The sequence below is a fragment of the Rhinolophus hipposideros genome, assembly GCF_964194185.1.
Source record: "Rhinolophus hipposideros genome assembly, chromosome: 14".
Lineage (NCBI taxonomy): Eukaryota > Metazoa > Chordata > Mammalia > Chiroptera > Rhinolophidae > Rhinolophus > Rhinolophus hipposideros.
This window is the reverse complement of record NC_138060.1, coordinates 66,119,362-66,143,917: the sequence shown is the minus strand read 5'-3', so window position 1 is coordinate 66,143,917 and position 24,556 is coordinate 66,119,362. Positions and strand designations below refer to the sequence as shown.

Genomic DNA, 24,556 nt, shown 5'->3' with positions numbered 1-24,556 from the left:
GTACAGGAAATAAACCAGATTTAATCTTACTTCTTCAGGAACAATATGTTATAAAGATATGTCCATGATATATTTATGCATTTGTTCAACAGTGTTTACTGAGCTAATGTCTTGTGTCAGACACTCTGATATGTTGAAGTTATAGTGCTTCATAAAACAACCGTGTCCTTGGCCACCAGGAATCTAGGTAGATAGTAGGAAAAGGGTCATGTAAATATATACTGCATAAAAATATTAATAAACAGTTGAGGAAACTCTGAGAGATTAAAATGCATGATTGTTTCTTGGGGGTGCAGTATAATAGGAGTCAAGATGAATGAAATCTCCGATGGATGAAAATTGTTCATCTGATATCAGTGATCTATCGTATTTTTGTATCTAACGCCCCGCTCATGGTGTGACACCAACAGTGAAAACCCATGTGGTATATAGCAGTGAGCCGTAATCTTTGGTCACAAAGGTTTGGGTGACTGGCTGGTGTTCCTGGTCTCATCTGTGCTCACTTACATGTCGGTGGTCAAACAAGCCACGCTACTGATTTTGCTGTGCTGGCTCATCCAGTGGGGGCAGCGGAGTGACTCAGTGCTTCTGCACAGAACCTCTCATGCTCCACCCAGCAGGCTGGTCTCAGCTCTTCCCGGGGAGGCTGACTGGGCTCCCAAGAGAAACAGAGGGAAGGAAAGGCTACAAAGCTTTGTTGAAGCCGAGGCTCAGAGTTGGCAAGTTAGCATTTTGCTGCATTTCATCTGCAAGGCCAGACCAGGTGACAGAGTGGTGACATACACTGCCCTGTGATGGGAGGTGCTGCTAAGTCACATGGCAAACTGTGTGGATGTAGTGAGAGGTGGGGATTTTGGGCTCATATGCTGTCCATCTCCAATCAGTGATGTGACGGACAGAGCTGAAGAACATTCCATATAAAGGGAATGCCATTTAAAGGCCTCGAGGCTGGAAGGAGCCAAGACATTCAAAACTTAGAAAAACAGTGACATTGCGGAGTTTCCTGAGCAAAATGGAGAATGTGTGAGAGGAAGGTGGAGGGGTGGGCAGGCACCCCATCGTGCTGGCCTCATTATCCAGTTTCTGGGATTTGAATTGCACGCCCAGAACAAGAGGACCCTATGCAATTTTAAGGAACAGATCCCATGATCTCATTTTCAATTGTGTGCATGATCTAATCTAACCTATTACATGATTCAAAGTCACATATTCAAAGTTTCAGTTGAATTTCCTTGGCTAACATGGATGACAATGCATTAAATGTTGTGATTGTGTAAGTGGTGAAACAGTGTGGGAGCCTGCGCAGTCATTCAAATGTTAAGATGATGAAAACATGGGTGAAAGGGTCGCAAGGGAGAAGGAGGAAAGTGGAGCTACTGTTGAGAAATGTTGGATGTTAATAACATTTTCTGCGAGGCGGGTTTTGAGGGAGAGTATGATACCACAGGTGGTCAAGTGGTTAGCGGGTGTTTGTCATGTACTTTGATGAGAAAGTCTTAAAGAACTATTCTGAGGAGGGCACTAAGAGTTGCCTTTCCGAGATGTCACAGTTAGATGTGACGGTCCGTATCACAGAAGGAAGACCTGGGATAACCATGTGAATCTGAGAATTGTCCACACATTAGTGCCACTCGAAGCCATGAGAGTAGCTGAAGTCGCCGAGAGTGAAATTTTCAAAAGAAGAGAAGAGGGCCCAGAAATAAATCCAAAACAATTCCAATTATTAGGCATTAAGGAATATAGATATTCTTGTGATCTTAAATGGCTACATAGTATCTGATTGTATGACTTTACCATATTATTTTAAATAACTGACTGTTAATGGACTTCGTTAGACTTCATTGAACTATCTATTCCTTTACTCATAAGGAGTAAGAACTATAAGAACTATCTATTCCTTTACTCATTTGACCAATTATACCCTTAGAGTAGATACTAAGAAGTTGAATTGTTGGAGAAAACAGATTTTACATTTTAAATGTGAATATATCTTGATTAACAGCTCTTGAAGACTGGCTTTACCAAATTACACTTGCAGAATCACTGAGTGTACTGTTTTGTTAGCCCTTTTCAGTATTATATGTTGCTTAATTTTTCATTTAACATCTGATGAGTGACAAGTTTTTGTTTTAATTTGAATTTCTTGGGTTATTAATAAAACTGAACTTTTTCATATGCATATTAGAAAAATTTCTAAATGTGATCTTTGCCTAGTTTTGTATTGAGGGGTTCAGATTTTTTCTTATTAATTTCCAGGAATTATTTATTCTAAGAATATTAATATTTTCTATTATAAATTATATAAAGAATTTCCATTTTATCTTTGCTCATGGTAGTTTTGTCATTAGAAATTTTCGCATGGAAAATTAATTTTTTTTGTAATTCATTTTATCTCTCATTATCTTTAAACTTTTTTGTTTTGTAACACGTCTAAACATTTTCATAAGCCCAGGATTGTAAAACTATCCTCCTTTGGTAGTCTTCTAATTTCACTTATTATATTAGGTTTTTCTTTCACTCAGAATTTATTTTTGCAATGAGGTAAACACCTAGTTTTGCTCTCCCACCTCCATCCTGTGACGTTTTCTCATTTTCATTTATTAAATAATCCAGTGTTGACAGAGCTGGATTTCCACTTAAATTCCAAGTAGTTCTTTGCTGTGGAGGAAGTGCAATGTAGTGGTTAAGAATAAACTCTCCGTTACCTTATTTAACCCTCTCCTCCGCATCCAGCCCCTCCCTGCTGGTGAGCTGCAGTACAGAGCCCACAGCTGTACCACACGTGACATTTCTCCTCTGGAGAAAGCCCATTTATCAACAAATTTTTTAAATGGCACTGTCTAGATCTTAGCAGTTTCTGGTGCTTTTTTTCTTCCTGTGAATAGGTCAGAGACAGAGGTTTCACAGGCGGCCATTAAGACCAAACGTGGTGTCTGAATGGGAGAAAGTAAGCCCCTTCCATCAATTTCATTTTATTCTGACTGACATGGCTGTGTGTCTGCCCCCCTCTGGATTTCTGACATTGCTTTGTCACAAGTCAGTCCCCATGAGTTGTATTGGAGAAGCAGTGTGTGTGATGGAGGTATTGTCAACAACAAAGCATGTTCTGGTCCCAGAGCTATTAGATTCTGATTGAGAAAGTTTAATATTTTGAAAGGAGGGGAAAGAGATGATTATTCCACCTCCTTTATTTGTAGCATGGTCAACATTCCTTTTATCTCCTCTGCTTTCATTGTGGCAGTATAACTGAGATCCCAGTAAATTATTGAAGGCAATATCCAGATGTCCACATGATGTTTTTGGTGCTGCTACTGCTTCTTAGTGGGCAAGAGAAAAGATAGCTGAGGTTCTGGAAAAAGTGTCAAAGCTTAGCCATAAAATAAGGATTTCATTGAACAGAAAGTAATGAAATCACCCAATTTATTCCCCTTTCACTGTTGTAATGCAGGTAAATCTTGCTTCGTACGAGTCACAAAGCTCGTGTGTGCAGTGGCCTGGCTGGGCTGGCACAGGCTTTATGTGTGAGGGACTGGAAGGCACTCAGAAGTACCTTTAATCAAAAGTGTGGGTTGGAGCAGCTTAGCTTTTCAAATAGAAAAAGTTCTCTTTGTATCTGAGGATTAGAGCTATTACAAGTCAGCTTTGTCAGCTTCCTCCTCCTACCACCCTTCTAATATGGCCCCCCCGAGGAGGCACACCCCCACTTCATGTTGACCCAGGCCTCAGCTCTCACCTGCTCCCTGGTGTAGTTACCTTTGTGGGACTGTACCTGCAGTGTCCGTTCTCAGATCCTCTGGCTCCGTCACGTATGGTTCAGGCAGACTTGATGGAGATGATAGTCTGAAGGATTGTTGGGGATGAGACAGAGCACGGTCTGCAAAACATTCTGTAAAGAGCTGCACAGTAAATATCTCTGATTTGCAGGCCACAGTCTCTGCTTTTACTGGTAAAAGCAGCCATATGTAAACAAATGTGTGTGGCTGTGTTCCAATAAAACTTTATTTACAAAAACAGGCATGGGCCAGATTTAGCTCATGGGTCATGGTTGTTTGCTGAGCCCTGAGTAGATACAGAATATATATCTTTTTTAAATGTAGTCTGCCAAAGGTGATCTCTAACATTTATTGAGCATCTACCTAGAATCTCATATCATTTAGCCAAGCAAGAAGATGGGTACTATTATAAACCCATTTTACAGATAAACAAACAGAAGCAGACGAAGACTGAATACCAAGTAATTTGCCTGTACGTGGTAGAGGGGTTTGAAGTCAGGCTTGGTGTAGAGCCCAAGCTTCTAACCACTATCCCATTTGCTTTTCTAATTAATGCATACTAATCAACAGGAATGGAAATGCCGTGAAAACCCTTGGTGGTGAGACCTTTCCATGTGTGAATAAGATTTTTTTATTATTAATAAATGAAGTACCACATATGTTCCAGCTTATTATTCACAGGATGTAAGGTTATTATTTAAATTTAATTTTTAAAATTGTTATTCAGAGAAAATTTAACCAATAATTTACTGTTAGGGGAACAAAATCAGAAGATTAAATGCACGATATGTAAAATCAGCATGAAATGAAGAACAGAGATAGGAGAATGGAACTAAAGGAGATGATTCTTTAAATTCTTGCTGTACATCACTTACAAGATGTGTGATTTGGGGCAAGTTGCCTTGTGAACCCTAATTATGAAACTAGAAACTAGAGAAATACGAGCTCCATAGCTATAATGAAAATTATTGTAAGGATCTATTGAGTTACTAAATGGAGACGTGCTCCTACAGATATATCAGTATATAATTATCATGTATGTACCGTAATACATAATTATGATTAAATACATAAACAGACATATACATACATGGGAAAGTATCTGTTAGAAAGTCATTTTTCCTTTAGGTGAATGAAGAAAGTCTGTGTTTAAATGACCTAAACGCCAAATGCTTTGACTTTGAAGCAAAACCTTAGCAGAACACGTCTGAGATTCTGGGGCAGGACTCTGGCGGGGCTCATGGGCCCTCGCTCTGTCTCCAGCCTGGATGTCCTGAAGCCCATGCGGGAGAGCCGGCGCGTGTCTCCTAGAGAAGCAATGTGATGCCAGTGCCTATAAACCCTTTGCTGATACGAGAACCTCTTGAAGACAAATTGACTCCCTGATTGTGACTTTGTGACGAGCAAGAGAACTTCTCAAAAGCACTGAATATCAGAAATACTTGGTGTTGGGCGAGTCGCACGCCCAGCCCGCCTGTGGCTTCCAGATGGTGGTCCCGGCTCAAGACTTAGGAGGCCCGGCGCCTGCTCCCCAGGCGACTCGGCACCCTTCAGGGTCCAGAGGGGGTCTGGACCTTGTATGCCACTGACTGAGGCATCCCAGAGACCAGCTCTGGCCACGTTTTTGATGGCGTGCGTGGCTGAGTCCTCTCTTCAATGTTGTCACGGTGGTGACGATGACGACGACAGATGTCCCTTATCATCAGAGCTTTAGGTAATGATTCACTGAAAGAACACCAGTACTTATCTGTTTCTATAATACATTGTATTCCCTGCTTTATGAAGAAATAATTAAAGAGACTTCCCATTTTATGTGGAGCTTCAGCAAATGCCATGTGTATCATGAAGAAATCTTTAGAGAAATGTTGATTTCCCACAAGAGACGAAACAGTTTTGTTGGTTCCATTTGTTGTAGCATTTTCAGCTCCTGCAGTAGTGCTTGGCAGAGAGCAGCTGCCTGCTGAGCTGGCAGGCGGGGCTGCCCCAAACGCCCACAGCTCGCTCTCTGTTTGCTTGGCTTTCCTCATGACAAGGACGTGGGTTAAGAGTGTATTAGGGAGCTGATCCCAGGAAGTGGGTTGTCATAGTGGGTGGCTGCGGCTCAGTACGGCAGGGACCCTCCTGGAGACCACAGAGCCCCACGCTGGGCCAGGAAGCTGGGCCACTTACTTACCGGCGCCCTTACCTCCTCGTTCACCATCACTCCTGAGGACTGTAAATCCCCAGCAGGCACAGTGGGGATTTAAGGCACACACTGGGCCCATGGAGTAACGAAGTCTTCAGTTTCAGGCAGAGAGACCCAGGTGCCGAGGTAGCAAGCCCTCCATTGTAATTGTCCCCCACAGTAACAGGTGATGTCCTGGATGGGCTGAGGGCAGATGGGGGGCCATAGTGGCTGCTATGATTATACCTTCAAAGAACCGCACACTTTTTATTTTCTAAGGTATAATGTGAGAAAATTCAAGAAATCAGTTTGATATTTACACTTATTACATAATTCCAATTCTTATCTAATAAGACAAGAGAATATGCAAAAGATAGCAGCTCAAGAATTGTACATTTTCCGTATACTTGACCCTAGTATTTCTTTAAATAAGTTATTTTTCAGTTGTTTTTGGTGATTACTGAATAAGTGATTGGTCTGAACGCATTTTATCTTTAAATGAAATACTTGAGACAATTGGACAACCTCCTTGATTAATCATTATCCTGAATATGATAATTGTGGTTTGTACCTCTTTTCCACGGTCACAGATGTGTAGCATTAAACATCTCCAAATCTCAAGTATGAGACACACAGTCTCAGGATCTGAGAAGTTTCCAGAGTGGCTAGGATTAGGCAAAAGGCTGTTTTCTGTCTGAGATGTTATGGGTTCACGAACTATAAGTGAACAGTAGGACACTGACCTGCAGAGAAGAAGATGGGCCAAGGCCCCAAAGAAAAGTAGAGGTGACAGGCAGGGACCGTGACACCCAAGGAACAGGAGAGACACAGGCAGGGACCAGCTGGCAGGTTGCGGGTCTTTTTCTCAGACATTTCCTGTACTCTGTGGGCCCGAGAGTTCTCCTGACACTCTTTTCACCACCACCCCTGCAGTTTAGACCACTTCAAATGAATTCCTGTCCTGCTATGCAGGGACCCAGATCAGTCAATGGACACATGGTGATCACTGTGGCAGAAATTAGGATGTGCTGGGAAATGGGCTGGAGGGCCATGTAGGCATTTGGGTCAAAGCTGTAGGTGATGCTCTTTGGGATGTGATACAGTGCCATTAATTAATTGTCACTTCAGTGATATTTTGGGAAGTTTTCTTAAGCTTTCTGGGTTTTAGCATTTCTTGTGAAAAGTATGAATCACCAATAGAGCATATTTAGGTAAGCATGACGTGCTTATTTAGATCCACATGTACAGTCTGAATCTCATGAAACTTATATGTAAATATAATAGAAAAATACATATAGAATGGAAATATATATAAAAGTTAACTCTACATATGTTAAACGAACTCTAAATCTTTGTGACAGTCGTGACTTATGGAGGGCTATTTGACACAGTATTTTTTTTTAATTAATTTTATTGGGGTGACAATTGTTAGTAAATTTACATAGATTTCAGGTGTACAATTCTGCACTACATCGTCCATAAATCCCACCGTGTGTCCACCACCCAGAGTCAGTTCTCCCTCCATCACCACATACCTGATCCCCCTCACCCTCATCACCCACCCCCCACCCCCTTACCCTCTGGTAACCACCAAACTATTGTCCGTGACACAGTATTTTAAACAGGTTACCTATAGTGTCTCATTTAATTCTCACAAAATCCAATAATACATGATTTTAAAAACTGTTTTCTAGACCATCCATCCATTCCCCTTTTTCAACAAACATGTGTGGAATGTCCTTTACGTATCAGACACTGAACAAAATAAGGAACAGTGAAGAGAATTGAAAAGTAGCCTTTCCATGTCTCACAGCTTACAAATCCGAAAGCTGGATTCAAACACAGGCTCATCTGAATCCAAAAACCAAACACACCCTTTCACTCTGTGACCTCCTTTTTACATAAAATAAATGAACTTGTGCTCTGTTCATGGCTTTGTCTCTCTTCTGGGCCACAGCCTTTTATAACCAAACTTCGAAGTGACGAACCCTAATTTTTCCCATACTCTGTTGGAACAGACCTCTCCTAGTACAAAGTGGCAGGAAGGGACTCAACGAGGCTGTGGGTACCACAGGCAGGTTTGTTAATGGCTGTTTGGGAGTAAATCTTACCCTCTTTGCAAAATTTTTGGAGTAAATCTTACCATCTCTGCGAAATTTTCTGTGATCGAATAAAAATTGGTCTTATCCTCTCTTCAATCCCTGATGAAAATATCACAGACTTTATACATAGTATTTTGCATTCATTCATTAACTTTAGAGTTTGATTATTAATGCATTAAAACTGTATTTGTTGACTATATGCCTTTGTGAGCACTGGGCTAGTTACTGTGTGGAGAACAAGCTCTCTTTTCTCCTGCAGCTTACAGTCCTTTTAGGAAAAAATTTAAATAAATCACACCAGTAACAATTTCTGACAGTGATTGGCTTTGGGGGAGGGCAAGGGTGGACAGAGAGGTGGGGAGCGGCTAGTGTAGTTTGGCTACCTGAGGGTACGTCCCTTTAGGCTCCGATTTCAGTGTCAGAAGGAATCCAGCCATGCTCGCACCCAGGAGGGAGATTTCAAGAAGAAATAATAGGGCCAAGAGCCGTAAAGAGGGGGAAACCGTGTGCTCTGAGAAAGAGGGAAATACAAAAGCCATGATCTGGTGGTTTCTGAGCACGGGTTAGAAGTGGGAAGAGGGGTCGTATATGGAACCTGAAAGCACTGCGTCAACTGTTTAAAGTCTTTTTATTTCTCGTGGGTCATTAGTCATTAATGAACATTTATTGAATACCTGTTGTGTGCCAGCACCTCGCTGTATCCTGGGACCCTGAAGATAAGCCCCACCACGGGCTTTGCAGGATGCAGTCCCACAAACAGTGGCACTTCTCAGGCCCTTTTTAAATACTTTCATGAATCCAAGAACAAACTCTCCATCAAACAGATTCTTGCGGTAAGTTATCCTGAAATGCAGGCATTCACAATGTTTCTCGAGTGCCTGTGTATGAGATGCAGGTATTTAAAGGGAGGCTAAGCAGTTGTGGAAGGAGCTGGATGGAAGATTCCAGTTTCAACTTTCACAGAAATGAGTACAAGTCAGACTGACTCCACTTACATGAAACCCTGTCACTTGGACCTCTCTCGTCTTCAAGTCTAGAAAAACCTCCTGACTCTTCTCCAAGGAGATCAGTGCCAGATTCCCGCTCCCCCAGCAGAGTTTCCCATTGTCACTTGTGCCCCGAGTCCACCTCTGTGAAGTCCCTCTCTGCTCTGGGACCCAGTGTTTGCTCTCTCTTTACTGGTTTTGATCCAACAGTGGAACTCTTTTCTTTCCTTTAAAATAAAAACATGGTCATTTAGTCTGTGATTTATGTCAAAACATTTGTGGAAGTTGGAGGAGGAAAGGAGTAGTAATACACAAGAAGAGCACCGATCATTGTAAATTGAGTGGATTTCCCTTAGTTTTGGCTCTCTCCACCCCCCCAAACCGAAGCCCTGCTCATCACTGAGACCACCTGGTTCTCTCAAATGCATCTCGTCTCCTAGCCCACTGTGTCCCCCAGCTCAAATCCCATTTTTCTAAATCAGATTCCTGAACTGCAGGCACTGATACATACATTACCTTTGTGGGGTCTGAAATACCCTGGCACCACCTACACTATCATTTATTTTTTCCTAATCACATTGCCCTGGTTTTTAATAAGTAAATTTGTTTGAAAGGATATATTTATTACCACTGTATCTAGAAAAATTGTCATTCATCATAAATAGAACAGAACTTTAAAAAGCGATGACTAGCTATTCAAATTTTAGAGACAGGTGCTATTGTTAGCTCCAGTCTAAAAGTGGGTAAATCCGACACGGAGAGGAAGCCACCTGCCCTAGGTCAGCAGCTGACCCTGGGAGAAGCCGGCTCTGGGGTCCAGTCGGCCGCACACCTGAGATCTTCGTCATCTGCTCCATCACTCACACCTGTACAGAATTTGTTAGTGAGTTGTTTAATCTTTGCATGCCTACATAGATTGCCTCTTTTCTTTGCAGAAACACTCTCACATATTAGTTATCTGGCATCTCTGTCTGCAATGTGCTGTCAAAGTTATGAAGGCAGACAATTAAGTTTGCGAACTCAAACTAGGAAAAGTGCTACATACCTCGTTGCTGAATATCACTACGGTCACCTTCCAAGTACTCCCCTTGGGAAGCTATGCACCAACACCAGCGCCTAGTCCACCCTTCAAAGCAGTTTTGGAACTCTTTTTCTGGAATGGCCATCAGAGCTGTCATCATATTACTCTTGATGTCCTGAATGTCATCAAAATGTCTTCCTTTCAGTATTTCCTTTATCTTCGGGTAAAGAAAGAAGTCACTGGGGGCCAGGTCAGGTGAGTAGGGAGGGTGTTCCAATACAGTTATTTACTGGCTAAAAACTACCTCACAGACAGTGCCATGTGAGCTGGTGCATTATCGTGATACAAGAGCCATGAATTGTTGGCGAAAAGTTTGGGTCGTCTAACTTTTTCATGCAGCCTTTTCAGCACTTCCAAAGAGTAAACTTGGTTAACTGTTTGTCCAGTTGGTACAAGTTCATAATGAATAATCCCTCTGATGTAAAAAAAAAAAAAAAAAAAAAAAAAGTTAGTAACATCGTTGCAATAAGTTTGCAAACTTAGCTGTCAGAGCTGTATGTCACTCCATACTTCTGCTTCTCTTTTACTCACCAGGTTTGACAACAGGGAATGTGTAAATTCAGTAAGAGCACGTTTGAGGACAGGCCACGTCCAGCCCTGGTGTCCCCTTTGTCACAGGTGCCATTGCTCTTGCCACCAGCAGTCAGACCGATGAGTCCGCTCTGCAAAGTTAGATGCAGTCTTCTGTGTGTATTATAATAAACCCATTCACTATTTCATATTTGTTTACTTGTTCTATTTATCAAATGCTTATCTCTCTGAAAACCTAGATGCTGGGCTGATAGAAAAGAATTAATCAGCCTCACTGTTGTCCTATTTTGTTTTTCTTAAACTCATAAGAAAATGGTTCTCAGTGAATTAATTTCCCAGGAAACCAAGAGACAACTCACCTGTTCTCTGCTTAAATATGAGTTTTTATAACAATCCTTTTACACCAATAAGGGTGTGTGTGTGTGTGCGGGTGTGGGGGGGAAGTTAACTTGGGTGGTAAATGGATTTGACACCAGAAATTCTTAAAATACTTTCTACTTCCTGCTTGAATATTAGCATTCCAAGTTGACGTCCAATATCAAGACTTAGCTATTGCCTCTTTCATGGGATTTGACAATAGCATTGTGCTTTATTAGGTTATGTCATGTTATGTTACTGAATTGTGCTAGGGAACACAATAATATCACAAACACAGTCACAAAATAGGTAGCATCGTGAAAATGATGATGGAAAATGAAACTGGTTTAAGTAGAGATATGTCTGTATGGCTCTTCGTTAAATCCTGGGAAAATTAATTACAGCACAAAGAACTTCAGCTCGTTCAGAACCACCCCAAATAGGAAATTGCGACGTGAACAATTTGGGCCTTCTCCAAGAAGGATCCTCTTCCCAATAGAGAACTGATGGAGAAGGGGAATTCAGCATAACCTTACTCTCCTGTCTCGAGATCCTTTAGGAGTGCTTTGATTTGGCAAGTTACCTATTTGTATCTGGGCATTCTGCGAGACGAATGCAACTTGACAATTATTCTTGGTGTCTTTCACCATTTCCCTTTTGCTGAACAAGGTATCCGCCGCATTTCCTCGCTGGGCTACCGGTTTCGCCTTCGGCCAGAGCACCGGCTGTACCTCCTCAGGGGACGTCCATCCTGAAGGTGCTCAGACTCCTGGGTCCTGTGGACTCCAGCATGAGCCTCCAGAAGGGTTCACAGAGGGGGAAAGAGTATTAAACTGGTGCGGAGCCAGGAGGATAAGAGAGATCCTAGAGTTCAAGATGGGAGTCAATGTCCTTAAAGTAACAAATAATTGAAGTTGCTTCTGAGGATGCAGGGGAGAGATGAGTGCCTTCTGCGGTTGGGGGCAGATCCCTGGGTCTATATTCCCCATAAAGCTCTGACTAAGAGCCAGCAGCACACAGTGTGTCTGTTCAGCACATACCCTCTAAAGCCTCAGCATCCTGAGTTGAATTTTGTTCCATACCTTCTAAGCTGTGTGAACTAGAGCATATCCATCAGTTTTTGAGCATGGTAATAGGAGAGGAGGGAGATGACCTCTTTGCAGGGGCAAGTGGGAGCATTTTGGTTTCCTTTCTGAAAGAGGGGACTGTGGCTGGGAGGTTGTAGAAGAGAGAGCAGACATGGATGACACAGGGGAGGGGCTAGGGGACTTTTTAGAACTATGCATCTAATGTTCAAAGTTAAGGTGTTCCCATGGCATCTGATTAAATCAGTAAGATTGACAGGCACAAAGTGCGATAATTGTGCTTATATTGTGTGTGTGTGGGGTATATCTATGTAGGTCAAGATAAGTGGCTGAGTTCCTTGTTTGCAGAGACATGAGGCTGGAGATAAATCAAGAAATACACTGGGAAAGGGAAAGGCAAGGATTCAGAGGAGGGAGGATATCAGAAACGGAGCTATTGCAGCATCCCCACCCCAACCCAGGATTTCCAGAACTCTTTGGAAAGGCAGTGAGCTTTCGCATTTGTTTGTTTGAACATGGAGGGGCAGCTGATGCCAGTTTCATATGTTGCGAGTGGCCGGGAGACCCCGGAAAACATCTGGAAACAGCATGACATGGCGTTTGCATGTGCCCCTAGAACCAGACGGCCTCCTCTGTCCTGTCTTGATGTGTAGAAACTCTGCTGCCTCTAGTTAGTTGTTGGTCCTCTTTGAACCTCAGTCTCGTCCTTTGTCACATGAATGTGACAGTGGCATCTGTGTTCCAGGGTCCTCAGGAGGAATCAATGAAACTCCTCACTGATTAGAGCATGGTAGTTGATATATAAAATAAAGAAGATTTAAAACATTAAAACAATTCGTACCTAGCAAATAAAGACAGGTCCGACTAGTACTATCATTCAGATTCTGAACGACTCAGCGGTGCCACGTCCTGCTTGAAGCATGCACACTTTGCTGCCGGGTGTTTTCTCCCAGCTCTGATTTTTGGAGGCCGCCCTCTTGGTCCAGGTCAGTGAACCGTGGGTTCCCAGAGCCTACCTCCAGGCTGATGAGAGCTGGCAAACCAGTGGCCTCCTGCTGGGTCAGGGGCCGGCACCCTGCACACGTCTTCTGGTTGTGAGGCTCAGGCTTTGGCTGAAAATACTTGACGTCTTGCTTTGATGATGCTGAGATTCATTTCTACGTGTGACAGCTGCAAAACTGTATTCTCCTTATAATTAGCCGTTGCCAGACTCAGCAGTGCTTGGACTTCAGGTTAAGTACATTTTGGTGGCCGTCATCCCTCCCTAGCACCTTGGTGGCTCCAGGAGAGAGCATATGGCCCGGTAATCCTTTAAAGCTCATTTTACTGGCCATTCTCAGTCACTTCCTGCTGAGCTTTGGAACAGAGCCTTGTTTGTCACTGTGTTTTTGCGTATGCTCCTGCCAAATGCTTCCTCCAAAACCAGCAATAAAACCACAGGATCCGATAAGTCCTGGTCATTGGAATGGCTTAATGAGTGCGACCTCGGCAGTTGGGATCTGTAACAGCACAAGGACAGCCTGGGCAGGTCACCTGTGTGGTTTGCGGGAACTTGTCCAAATATGACAGGATTTGAGACCATCTCAGGGAGCAATCTCACACTACGCTGTTTTCTCTTAAGCAAAAATGCAGAGGACAAAAATAGAAACTGGTGGTTGTCTCTGGCCTCTTCCCACAGAAGAATAAATCTACAGTCTTTGAAGGTCTTACGGAGCAAAGAAAATTTTATAGGATACTCGTTTAGTTATCTAACTCAGTGACCCTTGCCTGAAAATAATCTGAATGATACCGTGTTTCTAGCCAGCAGAAAAAAACTTGAAATACAGGTTGGATACTTAAAATAGATCTTATCCAAAGCATAGTCACCTGAGATGGCACCTCGTTTAAATAAGGCAAAATTCTGTCTTGTCTGTGTTCTGTGTGCCTTTAAACACTTTTAAAATCCGAAGTATTAATTAAAATCTGTGAACTAGCACCATTTTGGAATGACTGTTTTGATAGCTCACAGGGCTTGTGTGACTTTTGAGACAAGTTGATTTCCTTTCGTGCCAGCTAACAGAAACCCCATTGTCATCATAAAAGGCATGAAGGAATTATGTGACAAGTGGATGCTATTTAAGTGGAAGCGAACACAGAATCCATTAAGGAATCAGTGGTGTTATCAACAGTGTGTTCTAATGGCTTCTGATTAACACTGAAAACATGACTGACACTACTGCACGTGGGGAACACTGACAGTGTGACATTGAGGGAATTCAACCCAAGCTTCTGAATTTCACAGAAGCATTCAATTTCTTATTATTTCTTTGTGACAGGTTTTGGTTTTGTGACCATTAAAAAGTAATGACAATTTAGAGGAACCTTTCAATAATAATAGTAAGAAAGAAAGAACAAACCCTCAAAATTCTCATCTGTTATTACTACTAGAAATAGAAACAAGGTGTTCAATATATTGTTGTTTGGTTTTAAGTCCAGTTTGTTAGCCTGATTCTTACTGAATCACATTTCAAATGATATAAGCCCAAGTCCTAAAGGACTCCCGAGTCCAGGCGACAGTTCACATCTGCAGTGCCGCTTAGGTAGGCTGGCTTAGTTTGTCCATGGCTAAAGGGAAAAGGGGGTGTGTTTGATTAAAAATCCTCTACAAGAGACACACAAGGCCTGTCAGGTCCTAAGTTAGTTTAAGGCAAATGACTGCTGAGCAAGAGAAGGTGTGGGGTGTGGGGGTGAAGTGAGTGTAGTTGGGGATAAATAGAGTCCATCTTGGTCAAGCATTTTTACTATTAAAAGTAGAGAATATATAAGAGTTGTTAAATTACACATCATGTAGTGCATCTATTTCACTGAAGTCTTTTACTTTTTGTTGATAGGAAGCAAAGCATACAGAAAGAATACTTATTTGGGAACTAATACTAGGAAAGAAACAGTATGGATGCTTCAAACTGAATTATTTACCTACAAAACATTGTATTGGAACTAAGATGTGCTATTTAACTTGTATCTGTGCATTAGTGTACCTGAGCTTTGTATGAGTCAGAGGAAAATACAGTGGTGTGCCCTAAGCACTTGGAATGGCATAACTAACGGAGTGAGCACAGATCACATACTCAGTCTACCCCAGGCTGCATTTTAGGTACTTTAGCTTCATGGTGCCATTTAATTCCCATAACAGCACTCAGTAGGTGTATTTATTGCATCTTCTCCCTCCCCTAACAAATATCAGTTTCATTGAGAAATGTGAAACAACCTCCCAAAACGTTGTCGTCTAATGAAAACACACCTCTGCAGTCCATCTTGTACCAGCACGTGTATTTTTGTCTGGATTCCTCCTTCCTTCCAAAGGTCAGTTCTTCCACAGGAGCTCTCATGACCACCTTTCTGGCTTTTCAAGGACTTTCCCACCCTAGTTCATGTTCTGAATCATCAGTCTCTTTCTTTATTTCATCACTTACATCAGCAGAGCACCCTCACACTCCAAACCCCTTTTATTCTCCCTAAATCTCACCTCCACTCATAGCCAACTCTAACGAGTACATTTTCCATGTCCTTGTCTACAATCTACTATTTACTCCTCAATTCTCTTCGCCTTTGTCCTCGTAACTCCACTGAAACGTCTCTTGTCAAGATCACATGTGACCTTCCTGTTGTCTAAGCCAACATTTTTCTGCCTACATCCTAACGCTCCTTTCTACATTCTTTCCTTTCGTCACTGTACCTCTCCCTTTTCTCCTTCCTTCTTTTCTTCCTTTCTTCCTACATTTCTCCTTCTCTCCCTCCACCCTCCCTCGCTCCCTCCCTGTCTCCATAATCCTCTACTGTCTATTCTACTTCTAAATATTGGACATTTTCTGTGTTTTATACTAAATGACTATCCACTGAATTGCTCACATCAAAAATTTGAGAGTCATCCCATGGGGATTACATCCATACCCATGGCTGTAAATACTCTCTATATGCTGGTAAATTCCATTCTTAAAAATATGGACCTTGCCATTCCTCTGAGTTCAGGGCTCATATATTTCATTGCCTACATGATATTGTCACTTAGGGTAGTTCATGGATAATACACATTTAGGATATTCAAAATAGAACTCTTTAATTCCTCTAAAGAACACCAATAATTTATTTCAATTACATCACAATAAAGTTATTAAAAATAAAACTAAAAACATGTATAATTCATAATCTTTGTAACATTTTAAAAGATGAAGAGAGGTGTAAGTAAAGATTCAATAATCTCCACTTTCATGTCTGCCATTCACCCTACTGAGATAACTGAGGTGGAAAACAAAATTATTCTATAATTTCCTCCATACCAAATGAAAGACATGCTCATATTTAGTTTTTCACTAATTTTTCTTCCATAATATGATAACATCATAGCAGTATATGGATTATTTTTAACTTTACTATATGACTCAGTTTCCAAGAACTTTCAAGGCAATCAAGTCAATCTTTAGATTTAGTACATTCTTTTCAATCACTGATGGTATTCCACTCTATGGGTGTTTCAGATGTTATTCAGCTTTTGTCCTATTTCTTGTTAGGTTGTTTCCAGTTGTTCCTCTGTACTTTTAATATAATCCAAATGTAATGTAATGGCCCAAAGGTCCTGGTTATTACTATGGTCTCATTGACTCTTGCTCACTGGGTGTCCTTGACACTGGCTTCCTTTCCATACCACAAAACCATCCTGCCATTTTTGACATCTGGTTTTCAGTCTTGCTTTCCTTTCTGCCTAGAATCACATTCCCTGTGAAGGAATGTGAAGACCAGCACAGCTGTCTTTTCTCATCATGGATCTGCACTCTCTTCTTTTCCGTCACAGGCTTAGTTAGGGTAAAAAGTCAAACTGCTGTTATCGAGATCCCAAAATAAGTGCCTCAAACAAGACAGACGTCTGCTTATCTCACATACAATGGTCTAGAGTCGGAGTTCCAGATCAGCTGTGTTTCTCCTCCATACAGTCACTCATGTACCCAGGCTTGGGTGGGAGGCCTTTTGTCTTCACTGAGCTTCCATGTCTTGGCAATTTACAGGGTGATGGGGATAGGTTGGTTGGTAGAAAACATCAAAATTTGTGGAGATTTCTTCCCAAACACAATAGGGGGAGATTTACTCATCAAATATGCTGACCACATTTAGCTACAAAGATGTCTGGGAAATGTATCCTCTGGCTAGGAAAGCATATGTCATCTACAAATCTATTACTATGGAGGAAGAGAGAATAGGTTTTGGTAACAGCTAGCGGTCTGCACCCTGTAACACTTATCACAATGTGTAAATGGCATATTTGTTTGTTCGTTAATGGTCTTCTGCTTTTCCTATTAGATAGTGAACACAAAAAAGAGTAAGGTGGGTGCCGGCTTTATTTACTAACATATCAACTACTCTTACTATCCTTCCTGTTTTATTTGGGGTTCAGTACAAATTTGTTAAATGACTGAATGAAAGAATAAAGGGATTTTAAAGGTGAAGAAAGTAAGATGAGGATAATTTAGCCATTTCTGGAGGATTCGTGATCATTTCCTAGGGATGTTGAAAGGTTTATACCTCAGATGGATGGGTCAACAGGATAGCTACTAAGCTCTCTTCCAACACCAAATTTCTATAATTATTTGATATTGGAAACTACAACACTCCAAATGAGACCATGAAGCTGCTCTGTGAAGGAGTAAATCAAGAGCAAATAGAAAATATACCTTCCTTCTCATTGGTTCTGTCCCATACAACATCCCTCACACCATTCCATGCTAAATTCTCACACCTCAAAATGGCAGCCACTAATCTAAGACCATCGAAGCCTTTCAGCCAACATGCTACATACTTTTTCTAAATCACACTTTCCATGGGCAAGGAAAGTTAGTGTGTGCTGGGTTTAAAAGATTTCCTGTTGGGCTACAGACTGCCTGGGAGAATAAAAGTAAACAGATAGTGAGTTATGTTAATAAATGTTTTTATTACATACTCTGTTTAATTGTATTAAAAAGAAAGAAGGAAAGACAAATGAGATTTTGAAAGATAATAGTGGATATAAATTGATCGTCAACTAAATCTTCTGGTCAGTAAAGTATTAGTGTTCATTACAGTTAATAAAAATAATTTAAGATTCTTCTTAAATTTTTCCCCCTGCAGCGTAACTAATTCTAAAGTTGATTTTCTTTGTTTTCCCAGATATTGAAGACTTTGAAACCAGAACAAGAAGCACAGTGTCTGTCCGAGAAGGTCAAGGTGTGGTGCTCCTCTGTGGCCCCCCGCCCCACTTTGGAGGTACGGTGGAATGATTTGGGTCACAAAATTGTTGTGGTCCCTAGGGAGTAAACGAGACCCAGTGGGTCTTGGAGACAATGGCAGCCCTTCATCAAATCAAAAGGACCTTGAAAACTTTTCACGTTAGTCCTACTACATCTAAACAGTTTAAATCCAAATCTTGTCTTTAAAAAAATGTGTTCAAGCAGCCATTCAACAAACATGTCTTTAAGGAGACGTGACGTGACACCCTGTGTGAGCGCTGGGGCTTCCCTGCTGTATAATCTAGCGCTGGTCACCTATCAAATGACAATTGATTTAACCGCTTTAGGCTCAGTTTTCTCATCTGTAGAACAGACAAGCTAGCTGACATCTATAGTGTACTAAGGCTGCTGTAAATGTTAAATGAGCTAATGAATGTAAACAGCTTGGTGTAATGGCTAGTGCTTTATTCAAAAAAGGAAGCAATGATTGCTATTTCATTTTTCTTATTGGGCTCTGTGGGGATGCCAATTCCAGCCATCCTTTTGGAACACCACATTAACTATTGGAAGAGGAGAGGGACCACACTGATTGGAAGCAAATGTTGGATGGCACTGAATCAGAATATCTCCATCAAAGGCGAAAATCAAGCAATAGATGCCAGTTTCTATTTTGGAAGAATCTGGATTGGCGATTGAATTAGCTGGTTTCCACGGACCCAACCCACCCACTGATTCTCTCTCCTTCGGGGCTGCATTTTGTCAAATTCCACATGCTTTGGTCAACTTGGTAGATTCTCAGCCAACAGTGAACGTGGAGGAGGCAGTGTGAAAATATCCAGAGGGTCATTTCATGTGGTACAATCCTATGTCCATGACTGTGAGCTTACTCATCATGGCAAGTGCTTGCACAGCATAAATCTAAACACATTATATGGATTAACTCTTTAAATCCTCACAACTTCATGAGAGAGGGACTAGAAGGATTCTTTTTGCCCATGAGGACACTAAGGTAGAGAGAGGTTCAGGAACGAGTGCAAGGTCATGCAGCTGGTGGGCGGCGGGTCCAAACTTCCAATCCAGGCCGCGTGGGTCCCAGGCCCGGAGCACTCCGAACCACCCCTGCATGTCTTATAGCTGGCTTGCACTCGGAATGGGAGGCTTTTGAAAATGGGACAAATACTTAAAAATGAAAGCATCTTTCCCCCGTAATATTAAAGGAGACCTTAATTATGATCCTTTACAAACTTGAAAACATCTTTCCCGTCATTTTTGTTTTTATGCAATGTCATGAAATGCCAATACAAAAAGAAAAAGAAGCTGATTAGAAGTGAACAATGCTTTTATTCCATGTTAATACAGAGTAGGATGGCATTATGCTCACCTGAAGTATTAGGGGACACTTCCCATACGTTCACGGCTATCTGAGATAAAATAATGTTATTCCAGAGCATGCAACAATTTGTTGGTATTTATTGTGCACCTACAGGAAAATTATTTTCCAGCATCATAATCTAAGGTGACAAGTCATGCAAAATCACATCTGTTTGTGCAGTCAGTCTGTGTTATTTCATGCCCCGACATTGGTCAGAGTCTTGACAGAACTGAGGACTATTTTCAACTTTATTTATTCTAAATAGGGCAAACAAAAATGTAAGATATTTGTAAATGAGTGTCATATTTTAAAAAGGCAGCCACGTGGAAGAAGTTTTCCGTGACTACACTAAAGAACATGCTGGTCTTTCCAAGCAGGAACGGCCCTTTTTATAACGAGACTCTCGGCTTAATGCCGTGAGATCAAGTCACTGAGAGGCACACGTGGCCTTAAATGAAGACCGTTGAAATGGAATAGCTAATCCCTGTGACACGCACATTACACCGGCTTTCCTGATACCAAATTCTAGCGTGTCGTCTGTTAAGTTGCAGCTGGATTCCAAGTGTACTTGTCGATATAGACTTCACCCAGCTGATTTACAAGAAGCTTCATGCTAAGAGCTCAAGGGTGTGCCCTGGGTTTCCTTGTCTTTACAAGGCAGGAGTGCTAGAAGATGTTCTTTGTTCTTCATAGCTCTCCCAGATCAAAACTGAATGTTAGCAGATACCTTTTGATCCATTCTACAAATGCTCATCAAGTAGTTAGAAAGAGAAAGTATTAATAATAATAATAATAATAATAGCTACCAATTATTGAATTGCTACCATGAGCATGCATTTTTGTTTTTGCCATTCCCTCTATCCCAATAATTAAGAATAAAAATTTTTAAATGAGGAAACTGAGACTCAGATAAATTAAGTAAACTAAGTAAGTCGGTTTTCAGTTAGTAAATAAAGCCAAGATTCCAACGCAGGACTCTCTGACTTCCAAGAATGTCTGTAGAGAGAAGACTCTGCAGTTCAGGCTTAAACCTCAGGTTGCTTGTCAGTTTCAATGCTCTTACAGCTCCAGGTTTGCTAAGAGCCTGGAGAGTGTCTTTAAGTGGCTCATTTAAAACAGTTCCTTGTTCTTTCTTTTCCTGTCTCACCTTCTTATGAAGGTGCATTGTGCCAGGAAAGACTTCAAGGAAGAAGAGAAACATTGGTTGGATAACCTTTAAATTAGATTAGTGGGTAGCTGGTTTAAAGTGAGTCAGCTCCAGGGACAGAGAAAGACATTTTTAGTCTATGTCTGTAATTTGTCCTTGGTTTAGCCAGTAGGTAGGTTTAGGACAGATGGATGGATGGATGGATGGATGGATGGATGGATGGATGGATGGATGGATGGTTGGACAGACAGACAGAGAGTGTTTTCCATTACTGTGTAACAAACTACCTAAAACTGCAAGCAGTGCCCATTTAGTAGTACATAGGTCTATAGGTTAGAAGCCAAAGAATGGTGTGGCTGGGCTCTGCGCTCAGGTTCTTAACATAGAATAAAATCAAGATCACGACTAGATGGCATTCTTTTCTGGAAACTCAGAGGAAGAATCCACGTCTAAGCTTATTCAGAGTTAGGCTGAATTTTGTCCCTTGTAGTTGTAGGACAAAGGTAACCATTTCCTGCTGGCCAGCTGTGGGGAGCCACTCTCATTGTCTAGAGCTGCCCACGCGTCTTGCCACATGTCCCCTTCCATCTCAAAGCCAGCAATAGACACTCCTCCACATCAGTCCCCTCTAACGCTTCATAGCTCTCTCACCATCCTGTGTAAGGGCTCCCCTGATTCAATCAGCTCCATCAAAGATAAAGCCACTTTCTTCAAGTCAACTGTGCCATCTAATCACGGGGGTGATGTCTCACCATGTTCACAAGTCCCACCAGACTCAGATGGAGGGTAGAGGACAATGGACGCCATTTTAAAATTCTGTCAACCACGGTATGCTTTCCAAAATTTTACTTCTTCTATTCCATCTCGCTAAAGGCTCCATATTTACTCGCACGTTTGGCAGTCCCAGACATGCCCTAGAAGTATATTAATTGGGGCAGATGGCATTAGCAGGGCGGGATGGAGCAAAGGTGGGGCACGCCAAATGGCTTTTGAATCCGTTATGTGAAACTCAGAGACTCACTGAAAATATTAATACAGCTTCTCATAGAGAAGAGTACTGCCGACATCCCAGTGATAGAGGGCTGTCGAGACTGAAATGTCTGCATCGTTTTTTGGACAGTTTGGTTCTGTTGCCTTTATCTATGTACCCAATCAGCAACAGTGGGTCTCAGCAATAAGAAAGAAATCCTATTAAACTTGATATCAGAACATCTGAGTTCTTTATGCTTTCTCTCTAACATATTCACACACACACACACACACACACACACACAAACACACAAAATAACTTGCAAAATATTTCCTAATGAGATAGACCTACCAAACACATTTCAGTGGGTTTTATTAAAAAAAAAAAAAAAAAAAAAAAAAAAAAAACAACCCATAGGAGACTAAGAAAAATGCTCAACTTGGCTGAATCCTCTAAATTTACCCAGCAAAGGATGGCTCCAGGACCAGAATCAAAGAAAAAAATGTGTTGGTGCATTTCCCATGTAAATGATTGGTCACAAATCAATGAAAGCGTAATACGCATAAAGCAACCAAACAGGATGGTCTTTCTTCTGAACAGACTGAAGGAGGCTAGGCCCTCACATGGCCGCTTCCTACCCCACTTTTAATGGAACCACAAATGCAGATGTGCCATTTTTCTGGGAAGGGACGATTTATAGATACAGGTTATTCTAGGGGAAAGGTAGCCACAGTGAAAAAGAAAAGGAAACTTGGCAATAATACCAGTACACAAAACTGGCACGTTTTGCTTTATCTCCCAGAAATGTGCTATTTGGAGGCAAAAACAGGAACCGTTCCCTATACTCTGAGCACAGAAGCGTATCCTTCATCCAGTTTCCTCCCCGGAGACAAGCTCCATGAATATGACAGGATCGGTGCCAGCAGATCCCGGCTCACACCTCGTGTTTGTCTTCCCAAAAAACACCACTCCAAATATTTCAGAAAAATGGAAGTTTTACTGAAAGTTCTGTGGGAAGAAAGTAGAGATGGCGACAGTGCACCTCTGACTGAAACGCTTCATTCTCAACGAGATGCCACTTTCCTTTCTCCTCCCGCCTCTACCAGGACAGGTGCAAAATTGTGTCGTAAAATACTGAGGGAAATTATGTTGAGAAAAAGTGCTAGATTTTCATATTCCCTTCCCGCCAGTCAGGTTGTTGTTTGCTGCTTCTGGAGTAAATGACAGTTGTACTGTCTTAGTGGTCACAGGGACAGTGTCCCCTGGGCGCTGTTGAATGTGTGAAAGGCAGACAGGCCCAACAGTGGCCTGTGGGTATAACGATAATTGTGATGATGACCATTCTCACTGAACTTGTACTATATATATGCACTCAGCAGAGGGGTTTGTGTTCTTACTGCATGCCACTCATTTTACCGACTTTTAAGAATATAGTGGCAAACAAAGCGACAAGGTCCTTAGCTCCATGAGTCTTATAATAAACAACTATAATTTTAAAAGCAGAAGTGTGACAGATGGTGATGAAAGCTAGGGAGAAAAGAGGGGTAGGGCGTGGGGACCATTGCCATTGTATACTCGGAGGACCAAGAAGGCCGCATTGGCACTGGAAAAGAGAACTGCAGGAGTGAGAGAGGGACAGTGAGTAAGTGCAGTCCAGGCAGAGGAGACAGCATGTGCAAAGGTCCTGTGGTTGGAACTGTGTCTGGTATGTGGGCAGAACAGCAGTGAGGCTGGTGTGGATGAAAAACAGTTAGCAAGGAGGAGAAGGTCAGGATGTAAGCACCACTTTCAAGATATTTTAGAGTCTTTGGATTTGTCTGCGAGTGAGATTAGAACACGTTGTAAGGAGCTGAACATGGGAGTGATGTGCTTTGTCTGACTTTCAGTTGTAAAGTTTATTCTGGAGGACAGACCCTAAAGCAGCAAGAATATCAGTAGTTACAAGGTGGCCCCAGAGTTCAGGTAAGAGATACACCTGGCTGATCTGGGATGGCAGCAGTGGACAGGTGGATAAGTAGCCGTCTTCAGTACACATGTCAGAGGAAGAGCTCAATTCATTTTCTGAAAGATGGAAATAGATTGTAAGAGAAAGAGAGGAGTAACTCCAGGGTTTTCGGGCTCAGCCTTTCACTGGGGTCAGCCCAGTAAAGAGGCTGTGGGTTTTGTGCTGGGGGAAGTCAGGAGCTTTTTTCTGAGACATGTTCACTTTCCGGTGTCTGTGAGATTTGAGTCGGAAGATGCATGTCCATGTCTAGGGAGAAAGGTCTGCTTTGGTGAACTGAGTCTGGACGTCGCCCCTAAAGGTAGAATTTAATGTCCTGTGCTTGCCCTCTACAGCCTGGATACTCAACTCAGTGTTTGGTGTGCCTCAACTCATGCAGCACTTTCCAGGAAAACCAATTTGTAACTTGGTCAAAGAGGTTAGTGTTAAGTTGACAGAGATCATATGTCTGCAGTTCAAGGTGAAGCTGTCGAAACACTACTTCATTTGTTCGTTCTATTGCCTAATTTTGTCTGGCATCGTCTGGTCCACAGCGACACTTAATTGCTCAATGAAGTATACAAGGAAATAAATAGCGGATGTTCTTACCTCTATTGGAGAACATGTAACCACCACCCAGAGAGGGAGATTAATTTGCTAAAACTCGTGTCTACTGTTAGACCTGGAAAGGCGATGGCTCTCCCACGGCATGTAGCTGACAACAGTCCCTGAGCAACTTTCTCTGGGTCCCAAACTCTGTGCCCTCTGTGTCCA

General features: G+C 41.9%; 1 protein-coding gene across 1 annotated transcript in view; it reads left to right on the top strand.

Annotated features, from left to right (window-relative positions):
• Window positions 1–24,556, top strand: part of CNTN6 (contactin 6) — a 245,443-nt gene that overhangs the window by 130,919 nt on the left and 89,968 nt on the right. Inside the window, exon 5 of the mRNA XM_081072742.1 lies at window positions 18,254–18,349. Coding sequence (XP_080928868.1) covers window positions 18,254–18,349 — 96 coding nt within the window. The remainder of the gene's footprint in view (window positions 1–18,253; window positions 18,350–24,556) is intronic.